The following is a 23,331-nucleotide window of genomic DNA, read 5'->3' on the forward strand; positions in this document are numbered from 1 at the left end:
TATGTGTAGGCACGTGCCTACTCGAGCCTAAGGCAGCTTCGCTACTGGGAGGGTCTTATTTTTACTACCGATATTGTCAAAGACGACATTTTGCCTGCACCGGGAAGAAACCACCTTTCTCAATCGGATATCAGATTTATTAGAAATGAGGATGCTCTCCCCTATCAATATAAAGATTCGGTCAATTAAGTACAGTGTCTCCAAGTTTAATCCTCACTGCACTGGACCAGATTTCTGGAAAACAGGCTGCTCCATCCTCGATACTCCAGAGGTTACACTCACTTACACTCTCTCATCCTCGATACTCCAGGGGTTACACTCACTTACGCTCTCTGCACACCTGGAATATGTCATAGCAAAATTGAAGACATGAATAAATCTATTTAATCGATTGGTCTCGGGTTAAAAAACCCACCTGAGCAGTCGCTAGAATGATATCTGTCGTTTGAAGATTACAGAAGAGCAACATCTGACTTCAAAGTGAATCAATTTTACCGAAACACGACCGCTAGATTATTTTGATGCAAGTCAAATGATCGAACTAGTCTTCTTGTCTCATCAACGAGGTGGTGCATAATGAGCCATCGATTTTGTCATAACATATTCCAGGGATGCAGACAACGTAAGTGCGCGTACACCCCTGGAGTGTGGAGGATGAGGTTGCTCGAACTATCTTAAGGATCTGACCGTTTTGGTTCTGTATCCAGATTAAATCTTTATTGTAAATAGGTTCTCGGGGAACGAGGATGGTCTCTTATTTCAAATACACGTCTGACCCTTTCGTTATTCAACTGTCTGAGGAACTATATGTTTCATATTTTAAATATGAATATGACAATTTTGTTCTTAATCCTTACGCTTCTCTTTGGGTCAGGATTATAAGAACAATGGTTGGTTGGTTGGTTGGGTGAAGGGTTTTACGTCTACACTCACTGATGAAGTCGGTGTTCGGTCGACGTGAGGGAGTAAGTTGGCGCTTACCAGGCCCTCAGATGCGGACATGCTTTAGCAGCGCCTGTGGTCCACAGAAAAATGTCCTTCGAGCAGTCCCTGCAAGGTTGCTCTAATCGTTTATATTAGAACCTGTTTCCTCATTGGACCAGGATTATGAGGAACAAAGCTCTCTCTCTATGAGAACCTCTTTTCTTTCGGTTCTGTGTCACAAGAGGAACAAAGCTGCTCTTACTTACGTTATCCTCTTCGTGCTGGGAAGCACATAAGACCTTCACTGAGGATCGCCATCTCTGTCTGCCGCAATCTGGTGAATCTGGCCTGAAGTCCATCCAGGCTCTCTCATTTCCTTCTCCACTGATCGCCTCCATGTTTCCTTTGGTCTTCCTTTTATCTCTCTTTCCTGCTGGTGTCCATCTCATGACAATATTTGTTAATGATGTTGTTTTCATTCTGTGGACATGTCAAATCCATTTCCATCGTTTCATATTGATCATCTCAGAGATTGGTGATGTTGAGGTTCTCTGATACAGTTCTTTTTTGCTGTTGGTGTTGGGCCAGAAGACCTTCAGAGTCCGTCGGAGGCATTTGGTCTGGAAGACATCCAGTTTGTGGACGATGCTTTTGGTCACCTTCCGCGACTAAGCACCATATAGGAGGACTCCAATGATGTTGCTATGAAGATCCTGATCTTAGTCTTGATGCTGATGACTGATGACCTATGACTTCCAAATGCTCCTCTGGTTTGCAAAGGCTGCTCGTACTTTGGCTATTCTGTTCTCTACATCAGATGTTGAGTCTCCATTGGCTGTGATCTTACTGCCAAGGTAGACAAACTTCGTCTACTAAGGTGTTCCCAGTCATCACATCTCTTTCCACTTTGTTGTTAACCTTCATAATCTTTGTCTTTCCAGCGGCGTTGATGTTGAGACCTATCTGGTTGCCGCACTGTGCCAAGTCGTTTGTCTTCTATTGGATATACTGGAAGCGATGAGCCAGGAGAGCAATATCATCTGCTTAGTCTAGATCTTCAGGTGACTTTTCAAATGTCCAAAGCAATCCTGTGTTAGTCTGGTCGGTTGTCTTCCTCATCACCCAGTCGATGCACATCACGAAAAGCAGGGGAGGTAGCAAACATCCCTGCCTCACCCCAGTCTGTAGTGGGAAGCAGTCTGTCAGGTTGTTGCCACAGATCACTGGTATTCCGTAGTGTGCAAGGATCTTCCACAGTGCAGGTCGATGGATACTGTCCAATGCCTTGGCAAAATCGATGAAATTGGCATATACTGTGGCGTTCTATTCGTTGCTCTGCTCCAGCATTTGTCTCAGTGTGAAGATTTGGTCTGCGCACGATCTTCCTCTCCGAAACCCTGCTTGTTCTTTCCGTAGGAGAGGGTCTACCATCGCTGTCATTCTGTTCAAGGTGAATCTACAGACGACCTTTCTTGTGGTGGACAGTATTATGATTCCGATCCAGTTGTTGGTGTCTGTCAGATCTCCGTTCTGGGGCAGCTTCACAATAAGACCAATCTTCCATTGGCTGGGCGCTGTCTCTGTCTGGCAGATGTTCTGTAGGATATCTGTTAGCACTCTTGGTGTGATCACTTCCTCTGCCTTTAACATATCTGCGTGTTCCTGGTCACATCCTGGTGCCTGTCCGTTTTTAAGGGTCCCGGTGGCTTTGGTGACCTCTTCCACGGTTGGTTTGCTCGGGTCTATGTCTAACACTCTCTCTAAAAATCTTCTTAATGAAAATAAGATCCTAGGGATAGTGCCATTCTCCTGGCATCATATGTGTATCCAAATCTTTATGCTCAGCAATTTATATATTGTATAAGGGTGGGTGTCTCAAAGATTAACCATGTAAAGACCCAGGGAACAAGTCACTAAGGGTGTGGCAAGACCCAAGAGTCAATTCTAATTTCATAAATGTGTCTGTCATTTTGTTTCTAACAATTATGAAGTTATGACCCAGCAACTTTAGTCTCCATGGGAAGGCAAGAGTTCTTCTGGTAGAACATGTGTATTTGTTTCTTTACACTGTACTCAGCAGTTGTATATATGGTTATAGGATGGGTATCTTAATCATTTCTAGCTTAAAACAACCATTTGGTCCCACCCTCAAACCCCTATGGGTCATCTAATCGACTGGTAAAATCTTAAATCCAACAAACTGATAATCCATCCAACAAAATATTGGAGAACAAAGCACTTGTAGCAATATGGCCCAACTGCCCCCTTTGGCCCCGCCCCCAGGTGGTCATTCCCTCTGTTCATACAGATTTGAACCTAAACTTCCTCGAATGCTTCTAACCAACTATATATGGTTGATATTCTTTCCTTTGTTTCAGAGAAGTCGCCTAAATCAAAATAGTCAAACTACCCTTTTTGGACCCACCTCTCTGCTCCTCAATTTGTACAAATTTGAATCCCCACCACCTAAGAATGGTTCCAGCATTATGTGACCGCGAGAATCTTCTTCTGGTCTCATCCACAAGGTGGTGCATACTGAGCCTTTGATTTTGCCATGACAAATTCTAGAAGTGCAGAGAATGCAAGTGAGCGTAACCCGTGTGTCTGTATTCATGAAACTGTTTTCATGCTCAAATTCGGATTTTGTTCTTGTGAAGTCCATTTTCTTGTTCCGCTGATAAACCAATTTTCCATGATGTTTTTATGAATTTGGGAAAGACTTAGGCCGTAATACTATTTTCAGTTTTTACATTGGACTTTTTGACTGTGTCACATGATTTCACCCTTTCACCACTGTTGACCATAATGGACTCCATATCCATATCAATGCAGGCAGAGTCTACTCAAGTTACATAGGGGTGAAAGGGTTAAGTGAGTAACAGAGTTACAGTTATTTCTGTCTGAGCACAGGATCCATGCTTTAGCGTGACAGCATTGTCATGAGTAAGGGCAATGGAGTATCGAGGATGGTATGAGCCAACTGTCACCAATGCTACGATTATGACGTCATTATTCATAACAAACAGCTGACTTTGGTAGATTAATATGCAGAACATATGTAAATATCATAATTTACTGTTTACATTTTTTTTCTCGTGGGAATAAAATGTTGCGATTTTGTTTCCGGAATTTATCTTTGGGAGTTTATTTGCGCGATTCACAATTTCTGTAAGTCGGTTCCCTAAAAATTCCGAGACCTAATTAAATTCAATTGACGGTAGTCTGCTGAGTCCTTGTCATCTATATATGTGTCATATGAACTTCAAGGTATTCATTAGCTTGTTACGATCTGGGGTAGAGTCTGTGGTTGAGAACGGTAAATCTTGGGGTAGCTCTTATGAATATAAATTATCCTTACCCCGAAAATAGGTAGACTTTTACAGCAAAGATAACAAATACTCAGCTGTGAAAGTCAGTATCAATTTAATCATCATAAGTATAATCCACAATTAAAGTATGTAGGCTATAAACAGGTCGGGGACATCCAAGGTGAAGGTGAATCCGTTGATGACCCAGTCCTGGTGTGCTTCATCGTCAGTATACTCCCTAACACACCTGTAACACAACAGTAACAAGGGTATAAGAATGGAATCTTCTGTTCATCAATTTCCTAAGAGGGTGTATTGAGCTGGGACAGTTCATGTTGAATTTATTTTAAGACCAACTCAATTCATCATCTAATGAAATCCAACAAAGCAAGATGCAATCCTTGTATTTCAGATACATGTAACATGTCAAAGATGTGCATTGATTAGGTTGCCTTACAAGCGTCAGCTGTAGGGAATTTCCCTTTAGCTCAGCGGTAGAGCATCAGGCTAACGAGCCAAGGGTTGCAGGTTCGAGCTCCAGCAACGGCACTATCTTTATCAATATTCCTCGTCCTACTACAAAACATATCTTCAATATATGGAACTTGTAAATTTGTATTTAGTTTGTGCTGATACTTGGGGTTGAGTCCACATATTGATTTATGCCAAAATGTAGATTAAGATAAATATAATATAAAATATTCATTTATTTTACAACAATTATGAAACAATTTATTTTAACTTTAACTTTAACTTAGCCAGGCAGGTGAAACAATTATAGTCTACTTTTTGTGTGAATGCCTTGAGGCCACAGCCATAACCAGCTTGTAAACAACTATATTCTACTAGTTTTGTGTATGTATGGAAGCCACAGCCATAACAAGCTTGTAAACAACTATAGTCTACTAGTTTTGTGTATGTATGGAGGCCACATCCATAACAAGCTTGTAACAACTATATTCTACTAGTTTTGTGTATGTATGGAGGCCACAGCCATGACAAGTTTGTAAACAACTATAGTCTACTAGTTTTGTGTATGTATGGAGGCCTCAGCCATAACAAGCTTGTAACAACTATATTCTACCAGTTTTGTGTATGTATGGTGGCCACAGCCATAACAAGCTTGTAAACAATTATATTCTACTAGTTTTGTGTATGTATGGAGGCCACAAGTTTTGTGTATGTATGGAGGCCACAGCCATGACAAGTTTGTAAACAACTATAGTCTACTAGTTTTGTGTATGTATGGAGGCCACAGCCATGACAAGTTGTAAACAACTATAGTCTACTAGTTTTGTGTATGTATGGAGGCCTCAGCCATAACAAGCTTGTAAACAATTATAGTCTACTAGTTTTGTGTATGTATGGAGGCCACATCCATAACAAGCTTGTAAACAACTATAGTCTACTAGTTTTGTGTATTTATGGAGGCCCCAGCCATAACAATATTGTAAACAACTATAGTCTACTAGTTTTGTGGATGTATGGAGGCCACAGTCATAACAAGCTTGTAAACAACTAAAGTCTTCTAGTTTTGTGTATGTATGGAGGCCCCAGCCATAACAAGTTTGTAAACAACTATATTCTACCAGTTTTGTGTATGTATGGAGGCCACAGCCATAACAACCTTGTAACAACTATATTCTACTAGTTTTGTGTATGTATGGATGCCACAAGTCTTGTGTATGTATGGAGGCCATAGCCATTAAAAGCTTGTAAATAACTATATTCTAATAGTTTTGTGTATGTATGGATTCCACAAGTCTTGTGTATGTATTGAGGCCACATCCATAACAAGCTTGTAAACAACTATAGTCTACTAGTTTTGTGTATGTAGGGAGGCCCCAGCCATAACAATATTGTAAACAACTATGGTCTACTTGTTTTGTGTATGTATGGAGGCCATAGCCATAACAAGATTGTAAACAACTATATTCTACTAGTTTTGTGTATGTATGGAGGCCCCAGCCATAACAATATTGTAAACAACTATAGTCTACTAGTTTTGTGTATGTATGGAGGCCACAGCCATAACAACCTTGTAACAACTATATTCTACTAGTTTTGTGTATGTATGGAGGCCCCAGCCAAAACAAGTTTGTAAACAACTATAGTCTACTAGTTTTGTGTATGTATGGAGGCCCCAGCCATAACAATATTGTAAACAACTATAGTCTACTTGTTTTGTGTATGTATGGAGGCCATAGCCATAACAAGATTGTAAACAACTATATTCTACTAGTTTTGTGTATGTATGGAGGCCACAGCCATAACAAGCTTGTAAACAACTATAGTCTACTAGTTCTTTTTAATGTATGGAGGCCATAGCCATAACAAGATTGTAAACAACTATATTCTACTAGTTTTGTGTATGTATGGAGGCCACAGCAATAACAAGCTTGTAAAACAATTATAATCTACTAGTATTGTGAATGCCTTGAGGCAACAACTACTAGTTTTTGTATGCTTTCAGGCAACAGCAAGTTTGTAAAACAATCCTTGAGGCCACAGCCATTACGAGCTTTTAAAAACAATTAGTCTACTAGTGAAGTAGATGTCATGTGAAACCTCACATAACAAGCGTGTAAATCACTAAAAATCTACTGCTGGAGTGTAAGACTGGAGTGTAAGTCTGGAGCTATCAATTGTGCCATGACAGATCCCAAGAGTGGAACCCTTGATTTCCAAAGGATGCAAATTAAAGCTGTCGTGCCATTACAAAATACAGCACACAAGTTTTCATTGAGGCCATATAGGTTTTTTTGTGCTTTACAATGTACATCCTATTAACAGCTATGGCCATTTAGCTCATTTACTCCTAAATTTTTAAACAGGACCTTCCCAGTCTTTGATATGGTAAGGTTCAAATGTGAGTTTAGGGGTGAATGGGTTAAGAACAAGCCAGGTTTTGGTGGTGAGGGAAACCAGAGTCCCTGGAGAAAAACACCAACCTGCAGCATTTAGCTGGTAACTGTCCAATTGCAACACAGGCCTTGAACCCCCCTACCAAGTGGTGGAGGGCTAATGGCCATATATGGTCAGCTGTCTTAGCCACTCACCAACCGAGGCTCGTCAGCCATATTGGAATCTTTGACTATGGTTTAAGAAAAGGATTATGATAGAACTTAGATGTACAACAGATCTGAAAGCTCACAGACACTGTCACATGTTTGCCTGAATGAGGAAAAAAGAGTTCAAGTTAACATTTATTGGTATAAACTGTTTTTTTTACCTAAATAGGAAATGGATGTTTAGGTTCATAGGGATTTCGTGTGGTCTGCTGATCCATGTATATGTAGGGGAGATGGCCCGGTACAGGTGCTGACCCATCTCTGTGGAAATCATGGCATCACCTCGCAGAACGCCAGTTATGCTGACTCGTGAGGACCCTGATAATTAAATATATAAAATGAGGCTACATGATGTTTAAGTATAAATTTTAACACATAACTACCATGACCGCTCGTGCAGAACTCCAATTTCAATTACTTGTGTGTACCCTGATAAGTAACCATATAAAATGAGGCTATACGCTGGTTAAATATTCAGTTTCATGACATTTTTACCAGTGATACATCGACAAATTGATAGGTTAAATACTAAGGTTTTGAATAATTGGGGATAAATCAGAGTTGGAGAATGACAGAGTATTCAAGCAATGACAGTTCAAGTAATCCGAGGTTAACACGATCGGGACCTAGCGAACTATTCGTGAAACAGGGTATTCCATCGTCGGATACCCACGATTGATTTCGCTTCAGTACTCACTTATCACTCGTGATGAGTGAGTACTGTACTGAAGCGAAATCAACCGTGGGTATCTGACGATGGGGTTTTCGAGTAATTGTGAGTTTGAGTAGGTAGGGCTTCACTGTACATATGTGTATACATAGCTTTATATCTCCCAAAAGTTATGTTGCGAGGGAAATTTAATAATTGTTTATCAGTTTGTTTCTAAATCTTTCATATTTTATCCCCCCTACAAACATTCACCAAGCTGAGATAACTTACTTACCTCCGTCATTAAGCTGTTCAATATCACATGAACACAGTGTGCGTTCGTTCTGAAATGCCATGTCACAGATGACATCTTGTGTCAGCATATTGACTAGTTCTACATTAACATTCTTGCGGTTAATCTTCATCTCCTCTACAGTCTGTACAAACAGAAAAAAAGTGTCGCAAAAAAAGGGAATTGTGAATAAGAGGCCCGAGGACATGTATCCCTCACTTAATGTAATATTTTAGTAATCATGACAAAATCTTCCCATTAATTACATACTGAAAATATTTCCCAATTTTGGGTTCTGACTCTCAGCACCATGAGGAACACCCTCCCTTTATATAACATTTGATTCCCTCGTCCCAGAGATGGTTCATAGCAAATTTGTTGAAATAGATTACTTCACTAAATTTGAACATCACTCAAGTTTAGTATTTTCAACCTGTGATTTACCCTAACTACCATTCTCATATTCTAAAATAAAACAATTTCATATGAAAGAACAACTCAAAATATGTTTTTAACATTTCTTAACTAAATTCTACAAGTAAATAAGTGCATGTATAGTTTTTTGTCAACTTTTTCGTGCTGTGTTGATCCACCGTAAAAGTGTTATTTTTTCCCCTATGGTGAACATACACTCATTTTATTTGTGCTTTTAATTCTGACCATAAGTAATCTCCCCCATGGAAATTTCAAGCTACACAAACAAATACCCACTCTCCCTTCTCAGTGTAAGACAAGGGGACCAATGATTTAACAGTGTACCTCTTCATCCATGAAGTTATAAAGTTCTTCGAAGTTTCCGCTTCCAGCAGCCTCGAGTATGGGTTCCACAGCCTGAGGAGCAGAAATCAATTTCACAGTAAATTAAATTAATATCAAGTATAACTCAGTTAAATATTTAATGGTCGGGTCTGGATTGACACAAAGTCTAACCAAAGTCATTGAAGTGGAAAATATAGGTCACTGTGACCTTAATGTCAAAGGATAGTGTACCATTACAGGATAGGTGTGGATACTTACAGGTAGATACTGCATCAAGGTTGATATGAAGGGGAATATCTACCTATGGGGTACCAAGTTACCAACAGTTCGCCATGACCAAGCAGTTTCAGCAACTTGGAGAAGATGTTCAAATATTTCCCGCTAGTGGAAAATGTTGTTCACGGAAAAGAAACCCCAACAGTTTTACTTTGATGTATTTTGTATTGAATTGATCTCACTGAGGGTATGTTCAGTTCTTCAAACACAACATTTTCTCTTTCTTTAGGTTTTACTCCACAGAGACCAAAATGGCTTCAATGTCTTTAATTCATGCAGTGGCGGATCCAGAGGGGGTTTTTTGGCTTCAGGAAACCCCCCCCAGATAGGTCTCTGGATCCGCCACTGTCATGGGTTTAAAGTAACCCTTTGGTTGCTCTCAATTCAGGTTGAAGTTACTCCTATGTCATTCAAATGGGACATAAAATACGACACAATTCATTTAAAAAAATATGAACTTGAAGCTTCTTGGTCATGTTCAATTAAGTACAAAAGCCAAGGGTGTATTTCCTGGCTAGTGCATTTTACACCTTGGTGACAACACACCCAATTAGTTTTATGAACTGTGGGTAAATAAAATTGTTATTCCGTCTTAGATTGTCTCATATGTTGCATATCTTGTATCATGGATGTTTCCATGTTCTCTATCAACCTGAAGCCATGTGTTGTACCCGTAAGGATCCTCACTCCAATGCTAGAAGATGTAACTAAGTATAGGACACTTTTTTTGAGAAAAATGAACAAAATATAATCAACAACAGTGTTCTGAGTGTAAAAACTTATCAGGACAAAACCAGTATTCTAACCATGGACTCCGGATTATAATACTATCGCACTACTTGATCAACGAAGTTTCCTGGCCCAACTGTGTGTCGTAAGGTAATTTCATTGTTTATGTACGTTACTGTTTACAGGACATGCATGTCCAGCTGTCTGTGTGTTATAGGGTATTTCCCTATGTCTATTTATAGCGTCCATGTGAGTCCTGAATTTGTACCATGTCTATATTTGTCTGTTACCTGTCTGTCCGGTTGTTGGCCTGGAAGTGGGTCTGAGGGTGAAATGCATGCATGTGTCAAAGCTATGATGTGAAAGGGACGTTCACGTGAGTGTATAAAAGGGGGGTGTTAGGTCGGTGCTGGGCTTTATGCCAGTTGGGGTCCAGTGTATACCGACGGGACACAATTCTCTCAGACAACATGGATTTTCGGACTTTGTTTTACGACGCCTAGTCAAAGGTAAATAATAATTATGTATCTGAATCAATGATTATTGAATATGTCTTCGTGTAGAACACAATACATTTATTTATACAATATATAAGACGTTGTGTATTTATTCATTTACTTTTCCCTTACACTTAGCATTGTATCTTAGAGGGGATTTTCCCGCTATCATTAAGTACTGTGCACAGTCCTTGCCCCAATAAATGAAGAGAACAGCACAGAGAGAATTGTGTTATTTATTTCTCCTTCAACATGCGCTATAATTATATCCAGACTGAAGTTAAAGAGAGATTACTGTGTATAGGTGGGACAGGACCTCTTAATTAGTAAATAAACTTTGTACCTTTTTATGTACTCACCATGTCTGCTCCCCCAATGAATTCTTGTGCAGAGAAAACTGTATCAATTTTTCCTAAATAATATTGTGGAAACACATGTAAAAGCCATAGCCTGTTCAGCTCATATCCAGGTAAATACGAGAATGAGGTCACAAGTTTTGACGTATTTCTTATATCATATGTTCGTCCTTGAATTTTCACACCATACATTCCAGAATCAGACTGGAGTTGTCTTTTCATTTCTCCAGGTGACATGCCGTTACTTTGTGAGCTGGTAGTGAATCCTTGTACTGACAAACAAAAGGCAGGGATGCGAATGTACTGTGAAGTCAATTGTGCACCCCTTGCCATTATTATAGAAGCACTTAATTTGTCCAATGCAGTACGAGTTTGACATCGAGTATTTCCAAGTCGTAACGTCGACAAGCATCTTCGGTGTGTGTTTCTCAACATTTGATGGAGTCGAGAGCTGCCAAAACTCGTTAATAATCTTGAAGTTGCTGGTGTTAAGATGTTGACATAAAGAGGCATCGTTGTCATCAGCAGTTGACGATGCTTCAATGAAATACAAAAAGCTTTTCTCTTTGAGATTTGATTGTTTTCACCTTTACGGAAACAGGAAGTTTATATAAAACATTAAAATACGGACCGGAATGATTCCGGATTCTTTACACGCCTTTGGTTCTATTAGGGACTGTACATGTGCACCGGGACGTTTTCGTTTAAACGGCCAAACCGGTCGGACCACTGTTGTTCGTTTATTAGATAAGGTCGGACCTTGACAAAGCCTTGCAAGGCCTGCATACCGTCACATTTGCAGGTTCGCCAGGGTTTATACACGAAATTGTTAACGAACAGGCCCCAACATTGACAATATTTAAAAAAAAAAACGCCGTTTGTCCATTTAAAACGGCTTGGAGACGGTTTTTCTTCTTTCATATACTGCATAGATACAAAAATATATTTATTTACGGCGATACTGCAAAGGGCCGTCGCACAGCATCAACTAGCAGGTAGACTTGTGTGGCGTGTCTTCCACATAAGTTCGTAAAAACCGATTAAAAAGTTAAAACTATTTACAGGATCCACATTCACTCTGCAAGATGACTGTGGAGCGAGGTCTTGAATGCCTCCACAGTCAGCTTCTCGACGACCTCTGATGGTAGTCCATTCCATTCCATGATGGTGTTTGGAAAGAAGCTGTATTTGTAGGTGTCGGTCCATTCCATTCCATGTTGGTGTTTGGAAAGAAGCTGTATTTGTAGGTGTCGGTGATGCATTGTATGTTGATATAGTCGTGGTTATGTTGTCTCCTTCCACTTCTGGTGTTACTACTGATATATGGTGGTATGATTAGTGCGTTTGTGCTGTGGATGCCTTTGTAGAGGTTGGTTAGTCGACTGTCCTTCCGTCTCTGCTGTAGGGGTGGCCAGTGTAGCTCGTTCAACATCCCGGTTATACTACTGTAACGCGAGTAATCGCCGGTTGTAAATCGAGCTGCTCGCCGCTGGGCTCTTTCTATTGACTCATGTTGGTATTTCTTATGTGGATCCCAGACTGAAGCTCCATATTCAAGATTTGGTCGGATTAGGGTCAGGTAGGTCTTCTCTCTCACTTCCTGTTTGCATTTTCCAAGGGGGCGCCTCAGGAAGGATAGTAATCCGTTGGCCTTTGTGGTCATCTGGTTGATATGTTTCTTCCAGTCCATGTTGTTGGCTATTTCCACTCCAAGGTATGGGTTGTGCTCTACTAACTGGAGTGTACTCCCATTGATGTTATAGTCGGCTCCTGTTGTTATGTTGGTTCGGGATCTCTTCATCCTCATCGTGTAACACTTCTTGGCGTTGAATTTCATCAGCCACTTGTTCGACCAGCTGACCATTTTGGCTAAGTCCTCCTGTAGCTGGTGGGTGTCTGCGCCGGAGTCAATGATCCTGAATAGGAGGCATTCATCTGCGAATAGCTTGACAATAGAGGTGTTTCCTGCGCCGATATCGTTGACGTACAGAGGGAATATCAGGGGACCCAGGACTGTACCTTGGGGGACCCCTGACTCCACTGGGACTTCAGTTGACGATTCTCCATCAAGTACAACTCTCTGCGATCTCTGGGTAGGCCAGTGTTTGCTCGTGTCCAGGTTCTTGAGAAATTTTTCTACTCTGCTCAGCTCAGCTCTGAAGTGAATCCTGTCCATTGGTCCGTAGGGTGCTCCTTCCTTGCGTGGTACATCTCCCAGGGGTTCGCTGTATAAATGTTTCTCCTGATGGGAAATGACGGTCGTATTTCGCTGTATAAAGACATAATTACCTATGACCGTACGTTATATACGATATTTTGCGTCATTCTGATAACGCCTGTGCTAAACCACGGAATTAGATTAACTCAGTAGAATTATGGTTATATAATATAGAACAGAGACATAGAGTACTACGTCTCTGGTCCGAGTCTGAAATAGCTACATACAGAGACGTACATATATACGCAATGTACAATCAACGGCAAAGTGTATCACATACTACAAACGCTGACATGCACATCAGTCAATGTGGTGTACCTTATTATCTGCAATAAATGCAATTTACATTACGTGGGCGAGACCTGCACCCAGCTCAATGTCAGGATCAACAACCACCGCTGCTCCATCAAGCAGAACAAACCAGACTTCCCTGTGGCAAGGCATTTTAATATGCTTAGCCATAGTTGAAAAATTGACCTACATGGGATGAAAGGAGACGACGTACTAGAGAACGGTTTTGGAAACCCGCTACCCTCGAGGTATGAACGAACGATATGCGGTTGCCATCCGCTCGTTTTCCTTCCAGGGGGTATTTGACCTAATGATGCATTACTGCACAGTTGGTCTGCTATCTGCTAACTGCCTGCTGCTTCATGTCAGTGTGTGTGACCAACAGCCGTTGTCAGCGGATTAATTTTGCAGATTTATACTGTATCTTAGCCATTTCATCTACTTATTCCTCCTGCACTCACTTATTTGATAATTACTTGCATAATTTCTGCAAACCAAAAAAAGACACATGCATTATTCCTGCAAACCAAAAGAGGCGACTAAGTGTGGACCCCCTGCTGTGACTGTTAGATCCATCGCAGTATTGAGAGGCGACTAATGAGACATTCCGTAGCAAATTGGAGATTTTTCACATTTACCGGGCCAGATTTCCACTTGCACATGTTCCACGTTTTTGATATCTCTCGTTGACTCACTTTATATGATAGTGCATCTTGCGCAAGAATAGGTCCTCTACATCAGCGTTCCTTGTTCGCGATGCTCTCAGCTTAATTGCTGCCTTCGGCTGTCTTTAGCCGAGGGGACTATTGGTTTTATATAATAGCTATATTTTCAATTATAGTATATCAATTCTATCTTCTTGTAATATGATGTATATGTACATGTAACTGTTCTGTTTCACTGTGTCTTGAAAAAGGAGCCGATCGCTCCGAAAATTTGACAACCTAAACTTGTCAAATTAACATATATTCAAATAATTGCACCTATCTTCAAATAATTGAAGCTATTGAATATATGTTAATTTGGCGTTCCATACGCCTAGGCTGAAAGAAAGTTTAGTTTTGTTGGCATATCAATAAATTTAAACATTCCCGCGGTTTAAATTGTAAAATAATATCGAGTTGTCTCCCCATAGGTTTGACCCTGTTGTTTACTTCCGGTTGGCTGCTGAAGAGAGACGAGAACGGTTGAATGATTGATTATACATTCATTGAAAGGTACATGATGTATTTGAGCAAACATATAGGTAATTTGGCAATATTTATATGAAAAGCAGCGAACGAAACGTAACAGTGTGATCTATAATTACATGAACTCCAGTGTTTACTGCGATTTACCAAGTGTACAAGGTAGATTAGGAATTTGCTAGTTAACCTGCCAAAACTGGTACCGATGCCTGTTAAATACTGCAGACTCTTTTATATTTTACATATTTACAAACCACATGCAGGTACCTGTGGTCACAGGGAAGCCAGTGTGTCATTTTTGGTAGAAATTTAAAAGCATGTGGTCCAACTTGGAGTGTAATGTTATGTTTCCTTCACTTGGATAAACAAATACAGTTCTTCTTCCTCTTTCGGTAAGACGAATCCCCAAGGATGGAGCACAGGGACACGCAACTAGTTATTATAGGCTTTCAGTCGCTGGGGACGTTATAAACTAATATGTATTAGGGTATAACGTAACCAGCGACTGAAAGCACAGGGGCACGCAACTAGCTATTATATGCTTTCAGTCGCCGGGGACGGTATTAACTAATATGTATTAGGGTATAACGTACCCAGCGACTGAAAGCCTATAATAACTAGTTGCATGCCCCTGTGGATGGAGTGATAACTGTCTCTGGAGTAAACAGTTATTTACAGTTAATTAAAATAAACCACCCCAAAAATATGAAAATATGACATATTTTTCATTACAAATCAGCTCAAGATATTAAGGCGTCAATTGTTAGTTTCTCTCTCAAATCAATCACCATATTGTCAGTTTTATGGCTTAGTTATGACAATTACTCATGCATGAATAAAGATGAGTTTCCAATTTAGTTTATCTTGTCGCATATAGTGGGTCACAAAACAGTTTGCAATGCAGCATTTCCGAGATACATTTTTCCAGATTAAAAGCTGTATGATTTTGAGGTTACAGGGTATAATTAGGGGGGTATGGCTGTATACTTCTGATGTAAAGATAAATCAGTAGCAATCAAACTGTTGAAGTAAATGATTGGTAAATTTTAAAGAAAATGGCTGAAATTTCACATCCTTTATGAAATGGATATTTAATGACCAGCACCCTCTCTTTCGACATGCTGTCTCGAACCGCACAGTGGTGTTTTTGTTCTTATTTTTTTGTGTAACTGTTACATTTTTGGCCCTTACCCCAAAGTCATTCGGTAAGATGCGATGGACGCAAACATTTTTTGTGAGACTCGCTATATTCAAAACCAGTGAGTTCTGGGCTCATATTCATGTAACCCTGGTAAATACTAGCTGCAATATATCGCTCGGCTAAAGAGAACTTCTCTTTAGCTCGATCAGTTGAGCGTAAGACTAGTAAGCCAGAGGTCCCGGGTTCGACTCCTAGCGGAGGCATTGAAAAAATAATGACATCTAATACATTGGCGCCCACGTAGGGACCCAGGAAAAATACTCGGCCTTGCTCCACAAGCATCGCTGTTACCCCTGGAAAACTTGAGGACAAGTTCTTTCCTGGAAGGGGAGTGTGTAACCCTGGTAAATACTAGCCGCAATATATCGCTCGGCTATAGAGAACTTCTCTTTAGCTCGATCGGTTGAGCGTAAGACTAGTAAGCCATAGGTCCCGGGTTTGATCCCTAGCGGAGGCAGTGATTTAAATTTAATTAATCATGCGCTCTGTTACATTCATGAAACCGTATTCATGCTCGTTTAATGTTGTCAAATGATCAAAAAGTCAAATGTAAACATTGAAAATAGTCTTTTTGAGGTTTTTCCAAATCATTGGCAAGATTTTTTTTTTTTTTTACTTATTTGAAACAGGAACAAGAAATTTGGCTTGAGCACAAAATCCATGCTTGAGCATGAGAACGGTTTAATAAGATCTATTACCTTTAACTGAGCGAGATCGGTTTATCTCTTTCGAGGGCTAAGATTCTGTAACATAATCCCAACTGAGGCGTAAGCCGAGCTTTGGATGTTACAGAATCTTAGCCCTTTTTCCTGTAAACACAGATCTTTCAGATATCTGCGGGAGCACACATGTTCATCATACTTTTTAGCTTGTTCTGGCCCACAGGACATCTTGCGAACCACTGATCGTATCATTATTTTTTTATCGTACTCGCGGCCAGATAGAACGGGTGGTCATTTTCAGAGAAATGCTGGTCTCCTCTTCTTGTATGGTTTGTATATAGCGACTGCACACCTCTCGGGATTTTCTAAATTTTTGTATGCCTTTTTTTTCTTTTCTAAATAGCGAAATGTATGCCCCTGTCCTAGTTTTAGTTTGCCTCACATTATACTCCAAGAATTCTCTATTTACTTCTTGGTCGAATCCATGATGAACGTCACCCCAGCACAGAGCCCTGTGCTCGACTGCCCCACCCCTCATTCCGGACAACAAAATGTTGTTGAACCTTTGCGTGTTTATAATGGAATTTGGTGAATTGAAACCAAGTTCCCCGGCATCGTAAAGTACATTGATATCCACGTTGGAAATCGCATCTGCTGTTTTTGGTTGATTTCCAAGACATTGTTTTTGTGAAACATACAAATGTTATTAAACTTTAACCGTACTTTTTTTGTTTAAGTTCCCTTTCAAAACTTCCCAACATTCCTCTTAGAGTTGTTGGCTCGTATTCAGAGCCATCTTTTTGTCTAACACTCAATAAGAAATTAGCAAGTGGTAGATCAAGCCCTTCATGTGGTATATCTGATATTTCTCGACTTTCCTGCTGGGTTGTAAAAATGCTATGTAGCAACTTTAAATGTCCAGATGTTTTTCTTTTAGTGCTTTCATTTTCGTTTTCTGTTATAAAATCGTCTACGTCGTCTATTGTGATAGCGATAAATCTATTGTTTGCTTTTTTTACAAAAGCTTTAGGTGGGCGGGGCTGGGGTCTTCTTAATTTAGGCATATTCATATGTAGCTCGTCATCTAGTGTCAAACTCACCCAGATGGGGTGCGGATGGCGGTAGCCCATGGGGTTGGGGCAGTTTCACTGGGTGGTGAAGCTGTTTTACTGGGGCTCGGGGGTGGGGCGGTAGCACTGCGACCCGTGGGTAGGACAGAATCTTTCGTGGACATGTTTTTAGGTGGTGAATTTTGTGGATCAAAAAGACGTAGCAATTCATCATCAAATACAACATGGTCATCAAGACCTTTGATTAATTTGTGCCTTGCACATCTTATAATTTCACCATCAAACGAATGAATGACGTAAAAAGTATATGGGCCTAAGGGTTTTTCAATTGTCACAACGTTACCATGCCTTCCATTTTGTCCAACACGTACTGTATCACCAATTCTGAAGTCCAATATAATTCTGTCACAGTTGATCGAGCAGATGAGAATATTTTAAATAATCAATAATTGATGACGTAATAGCACGATTGTCAACAAATGATGACAGGTATTTTTGTAAGTGTGTAGGATCGCATTTTCCATTAGAATATGATTAACTATCGAACATCATTAAAATATATACAGCAATTTTGATAACGGTTTTTTAAATATTTAACAATAAATGTGCAATTTTGATGTTTGGTAATTGTTTACCGACTACGACAGTCTAGTGTGACACTAGTGTTTACAAATTTGCGGGCGGATGAATACATCGCTATGTGAAAATTCCGCAAAAATTTACGTCGAGGTGCAAGACAGATCGGACGAGATAGAAAAATCTAATATGGGGTATCACGTGGGATATCCCTGTCTGAGGTGCGAGAATCATGAATACGGGCCCAGGACCCAATGGTCAAAAATTACTGATATGTAATATTTAGTTTATATGGTGTTCAGCATATTGTTATGGTATAGGTACTGAAAGAAATGTGCACAGTCTCGACCATTCCACAATCAGAATATTCTGCTGACTTAACCCTTTCACCACTGTAGACCATAATGGACTCATCCATATCAGTGTATGGCAGAGACTACTAAAGTTACATAGGGGTGAAAGGGTTAAAACACTGTTTAGTTGTAACTGCAAACTTTTACTCTAGTCTACAATTCTATGTACAGTTCTCATAGGCCAAACAAAATGCATGTTTCAAGTTCCCCCCTTAGTAGTTATCTCCCGACCCTAGTTATGTCCCGACCCTAAATATCTCCCGACCCTAGTTATCTCCCGACTCCCGACCCTAGTTACCGACCCTAGTTATCTCCCGACCCTAGTTATCTCCAGACTCCCAACCCTAGTTATCTCCTGACCCTAGTTATCTCCCGACCCTAGTTATCTCCCGACCCTAGTTATCTCCCGACTCCCGACCCTTGTTATCTCTCGACCCTAGTTATCTCCCGACCCTAGTTATCCCAGACTCCCGACCCTAGTTATCTCTTGACCCTAATTATCTCCCGACCCTAGTTATCTCCCGACCCTAGTTATCTCCCGACTCCCGACCTTAGTTATCTCCCGACCCTAGTTATCTCCCGACCCCCCGACCCTATTTATCTCCCGACCTAGTTATCTCCTGACCCTATAGTTATCTCCCAACCCTACTTTCTCCCGACTCCCGACCCTAGTTATCTCCCGACCCCCTGACCTTAGTTATCTCCCGACCCTAGTTATCTCCCGACTCCCGACCTTAGTTATCTCCCGACCCTAGTTATCTCCCGACCCTAGTTATCTCCCGTGATCCTAGTTATCTCCCGTGACCCTAGTTATCTCCCGGGACCCTAGTTATCTCCCGACCCTAGTTATCTCCAGACCCTAGTTAGCTCCAGACCCTAGTTACCTCCCGACCCTGGTTATCTCCCGACTCCCGACCCTAGTTATCTCCCGACCCTAGTTATCTCCCAACCCTAGTTATCTCCCGACCCTAGTTATCTCCCAACCCTAATTACCTCCTGACCCTAGTTACCTCCCGACCCTAGTTATCTCAAGATCCTAGTTATCTCCCGACCCTAGTTATCTCCCAACCCCCTGACCTTAGTTATCTCCCGACCCTAGTTATCTCCCGACCCCCCGACCTTAGTTATCTCCCGACCCTAGTTATCTCCCGACCTAGTTATCTCCCGACCCTATAGTTTTCTCCCGACTCCCGACCCTAGTTATCTCCCGACCCCCCGACCTTAGTTATCTCCCGACCCTAGTTATCTCCCGACCCCCCGACCCTAGTTATCTCCCGACCCTAGTTATCTCCTTTGATCCTAGTTATCTCCCGTGATCCTAGTTATCTCCCGTGACCCTAGTTATCTCCCGAGACCCTAGTTATCTCCCGACCCTAGTTATCTCCAGACCCTAGTTACCTCCCGACCCTAATTACCTCCTGACCCTAGTTATCTCCTGACCCTAGTTACCTCCCGACCCTAGTTATCTCCAGATCCTAGTTATTTCCCGACCCCCGACCCTAGTTATCTCCTGACCCCCGACCCTAGTTATCTCCCGACCCTAGTTACCTCCCGACCCTATTTATCTCCCGACCCCAGTTATCTCCCGACCCTAGTTATCTCCCGACCCTAGTTACCTCCCAACCCTAGTTATCTCCCGTCCCTACTTACCTCCCGACCCTAGTTATCTCCCGACCCTAGTTACCTCCCGACCCTAGTTATCTCCCGACCCTATTTATCTCCCGACCCCCGACCCTAGTTATCTCCTGACCCTAGTTACCTCCCGACCCTAGTTATCTCCCGACCCCAGTTATCTCCCGACCCTAGTTATCTCCCGACCCCCGACCCTAGTTATCTCCCGACTAGCTAGCTACTTTTGCTCGGTCGTACGCACTTTGTCCAGTGTTGAGATAAACAAATTGATGGAAAAACAAACAAGGCAACTATACTCTCTCTACTTCATCAGCAGGCATCAAAACCAAATTTAAATCCCATATAATTATTCAAATGACCTAAAAAGATGTTTGGTGATTTTTGTAATTTCTTAAATTAGTCCCCACCCCTCAAAATTATTAAAAAAAAATCCTGATCGACCTATCAGAACTTTTTCAGTCATATTACCTGAAACATACATCATTTTTTTGGACCCTATCAAAAATTGTTATTTAGAGTTGGGGCAATGCTTAATAGTCACTTCTCTTCAGTAAAGATGTAATTATGTTTGGTACTCAGTTTCTTAAATTGCTAGTATGTTTGTATTTTAAAACAGCAACATGTTTTCAGTAATTGTTTGGTCAGTAAGACAACTTGGCAAAAGTTCGTAATTTTCATGCAACAATTTCATATACATCAGATATAGGCACCTAACATCACAAATGGTTCTTCCAAAGGACACAGAGAATAGGCTTGACCTTCAGATATAGATATTTTTGTAACACTTGTAATCGCTGACCAATGAAGATTGTTCCTGTGTTTATAGGGGTAAATCTAGTATTTAAACTCCCCAACAATAAATCCTTGTTTTGTGTGATAATAAGTTATTCAGTAAGGTCAAGCAGGCAAAGTTTATAATTAATTTCCAAAGAAATTCCTTAAAATTTTGTTTCTTAATTAATACAGACAATTGTATCCATTAGTTAGTACAGTTTTGTTTCATTCCAACTTCTGAAAAAAGCTTGCAATTGTGATTAATTTTTGCAGTTGACAACATTATCCCATTTAAGATCTTGAAAAGCCCTAAAATTGATGAAAAGGTCCTAAAAGCCCTTGAATTTAACAAAAATGTTGTGAAAGAGTGAAAATGAGCCCTGAATAAGACTAAATGATCATTAAATTAGGATTGTTTATCAGTTTTGGTGGTTTGAGGCGTTATTCGTGTTAATTCTCAAAAAAATGAATTAAGAAAATACTAGAAAATTAATTGTTTCTTATGAGTTGATTTCTAGATTTTTGGTCGAACTAACTAGTGTTAGATTTTGGGATGTTAGGTGTTTATATGGTGAGCTAATTAGAGACATCCAGGCTACACGTCCAGATCTCTGTAGTTTGAGAATTTGCAATTGGCGGGACATTTTAGGCCTAAATTTTACTGAAAAAAACCCTTTAAAAGGTCCTAAAAAAGCCTTTAATTTCATAGTAAAATTGTTGTACAAACCCTGTCAGAGATCTAAGTTAGTGGTCATTAGCTAATCCTTTCAATTTGCAGGAATAATGAGTTAAACAGAGAATGTAGACAAGAAGAGGAAGACAGCTATATAGACTGATGACAGAGGCTATGATCATGGAAGGAAGACGGAACTGATAGAACAATGGCGGAATGTGAACGAGGGTATCTCCAAATGGATGACCAGGAAAACCGTCCAATTTTCGTCGTTGGAGACGATAGCACCTTCAATCAGCTATATATGGTACATATTAAGGAGACATGCTGTCTTACTGTAATGTGCTTCGCTTTTACACCTCTATTTCTGAAGAGTTCCATCATAAGAAACATGTGTAGATCTGTTAAAGTAATTTTGTAAAGTTAATTACTTAGATTCAAATTTCTTAAATGTTATTCAATGGTGGACAAAGAGAATGGTAACATTTTTTTTTTAGGGATGGTAAAATATTTATTGCTCTTACTGAAGGGAATCATGAATTTTTCATTTAATCATGTTCCACTTGGGCTTCACCTTCGTGAATCATGATTAACCTCTGAGAAACAAAGAATTGTGTTTTCCTAGAATAAAGGCAGTAAATGTATAGTGTTAGCTCTAGTACATATATATATCCTGAGCTTTTCATGTCTGTTGTGTGTTAGCAGGAAAGCCATGAGGACATCGCCGCCATCACCGTGGGTGTGTGTGCCATGGCAAAGAAATGTAATTCTAAACCGATGCTTGAGATTTTGCAACGCCTCGAGTTATTTGAACACATCAAAACTCTGGTGTTCGAGGAGGACGTCATCCTGTATCAACCAATAGAGGACTGGCCTGTGGTTGACGTCCTTATCTCTTTCTTCTCCCAGGGATTTCCTCTCGACAAGGCCATTGAGTACAAGAATCTACGCAAGCCATACATAGTTAATGACTTGGAGGCTCAGAAAATCCTCTTAGACAGGTAATGTAAAAATCTCTGCAGGTCATACATGTTCAATGATTTGGAGACTTAGAAAGTCTGATTGAAAAGTTTTAAAATCTCAGCAGGTCTTTCATATATAAACATTTGGAGGTTCAGAAAGTCCAATTAGACAGGTTGTATGAAAATCTCAGCAGGTCATACATGTTTAAACATTTCGAGTTACAGAAAGTCCTATTAGACTGTCAGTGTAAAATTCTCAGCAGGTCATACACATTTTTAAACATTTATATTTTCAGAAAATTCTACTAGACTGGTAGTGTAAAAGATGATTTAGTTAAGGGAGATAACTGTGTCTTCAATAACAGTATATAGGTGTTACCAGTTATGAACAGGACCCCGACTTCCGTCAGTGAGATGAAACCCGCATGGGTGGAATCATGTAGGCGAATCAATATTTAATGATTTTAATGGAGGGCCTATCTGTAACGGTGGGAGGCCGAGAAAGTATGGCCACTGTTTAAAAAAAATTGGCTACCGAAATTCAAACATGGCTACTTTTTTGGCTACTGATTTTTTAGGTCCAGGGTGAGCCTGTCAACCAACCAACCGCCCAATGAATTTGTAGATTTTCATTTTTATGAAATTTTGATGTGCCCCTTTTACATCATGACATTGATATATTGAATAATCAGATTGCAACACGGGGTAAAATAAGTTACAAGTCCCTACAAAGCTACATCAGTGTTTCCTGGCTGTTTCAAACCCCCATGAAGAGAGTAAGTCGGGAAAACATCTTCTCTTTTAAACAAATTTGGACAATTTTCTCAGGTGTAATGTTTCATCCCATGATATGGTTAATTTTATACAAATG

The 23,331-nt window shown here is 40.3% G+C and overlaps 2 protein-coding genes across 3 annotated transcripts in view; one reads left to right on the forward strand and one right to left on the reverse strand.

Moving 5' to 3' along the window:
* Positions 1-4,330: 4,330 nt before the first annotated feature.
* LOC110441580 lies at positions 4,331-11,491 on the reverse strand. 2 transcript variants are annotated; one of them, XM_021484765.1, is made up of 5 exons: positions 10,865-11,491; positions 9,004-9,075; positions 8,248-8,389; positions 7,465-7,621; positions 4,331-4,479 (listed from the first exon to the last, which is right to left on the reverse strand). In XM_021484765.1, the coding sequence occupies exons 1-5, from the start codon at positions 11,381-11,383 to the stop codon at positions 4,374-4,376; spliced, it is 996 nt and encodes a 331-aa protein (XP_021340440.1). In that variant the 5' UTR covers positions 11,384-11,491; the 3' UTR covers positions 4,331-4,373. The 2 variants fall into 2 exon arrangements, with proteins under 2 accessions (XP_021340440.1, XP_021340441.1); XM_021484766.1 differs by having other exon boundaries at positions 10,849-10,867.
* Positions 11,492-14,508: 3,017 nt separating this feature from the next.
* Positions 14,509-23,331, forward strand: part of LOC110441581 (inositol hexakisphosphate and diphosphoinositol-pentakisphosphate kinase 2-like) — a 38,470-nt gene continuing 29,647 nt past the window's right edge. Inside the window, exons 1-3 of the mRNA XM_021484767.1 lie at positions 14,509-14,587; positions 21,604-21,805; positions 22,201-22,499. Coding sequence (XP_021340442.1) covers positions 21,707-21,805; positions 22,201-22,499 — 398 coding nt within the window. The 5' untranslated portion in view covers positions 14,509-14,587; positions 21,604-21,706. The remainder of the gene's footprint in view (positions 14,588-21,603; positions 21,806-22,200; positions 22,500-23,331) is intronic.

Source organism: Mizuhopecten yessoensis, unplaced genomic scaffold (assembly GCF_002113885.1).
Source record: "Mizuhopecten yessoensis strain PY_sf001 unplaced genomic scaffold, ASM211388v2 scaffold716041, whole genome shotgun sequence".
In the NCBI taxonomy this organism is placed as follows: Eukaryota; Metazoa; Mollusca; class Bivalvia; order Pectinida; family Pectinidae; genus Mizuhopecten; species Mizuhopecten yessoensis.

Bases quoted from the DNA above. Each gene is read 5' to 3' on its own strand.
- LOC110441580 (XM_021484765.1), bottom strand. From the start codon at position 11,383: ATGACAACGATGCCTCTTTATGTCAACATCTTAACACCAGCAACTTCA. The intron at 7,622-8,247 runs GTAAGTAAGTTA...TTTAATTATCAG, and splicing joins TGAACAGCTTAATGACGGAG to GGTCCTCACGAGTCAGCATA. The intron at 4,480-7,464 runs GTAAAAAAAACA...GTTGTGTTACAG, and splicing joins AACATCCATTTCCTATTTAG to GTGTGTTAGGGAGTATACTG.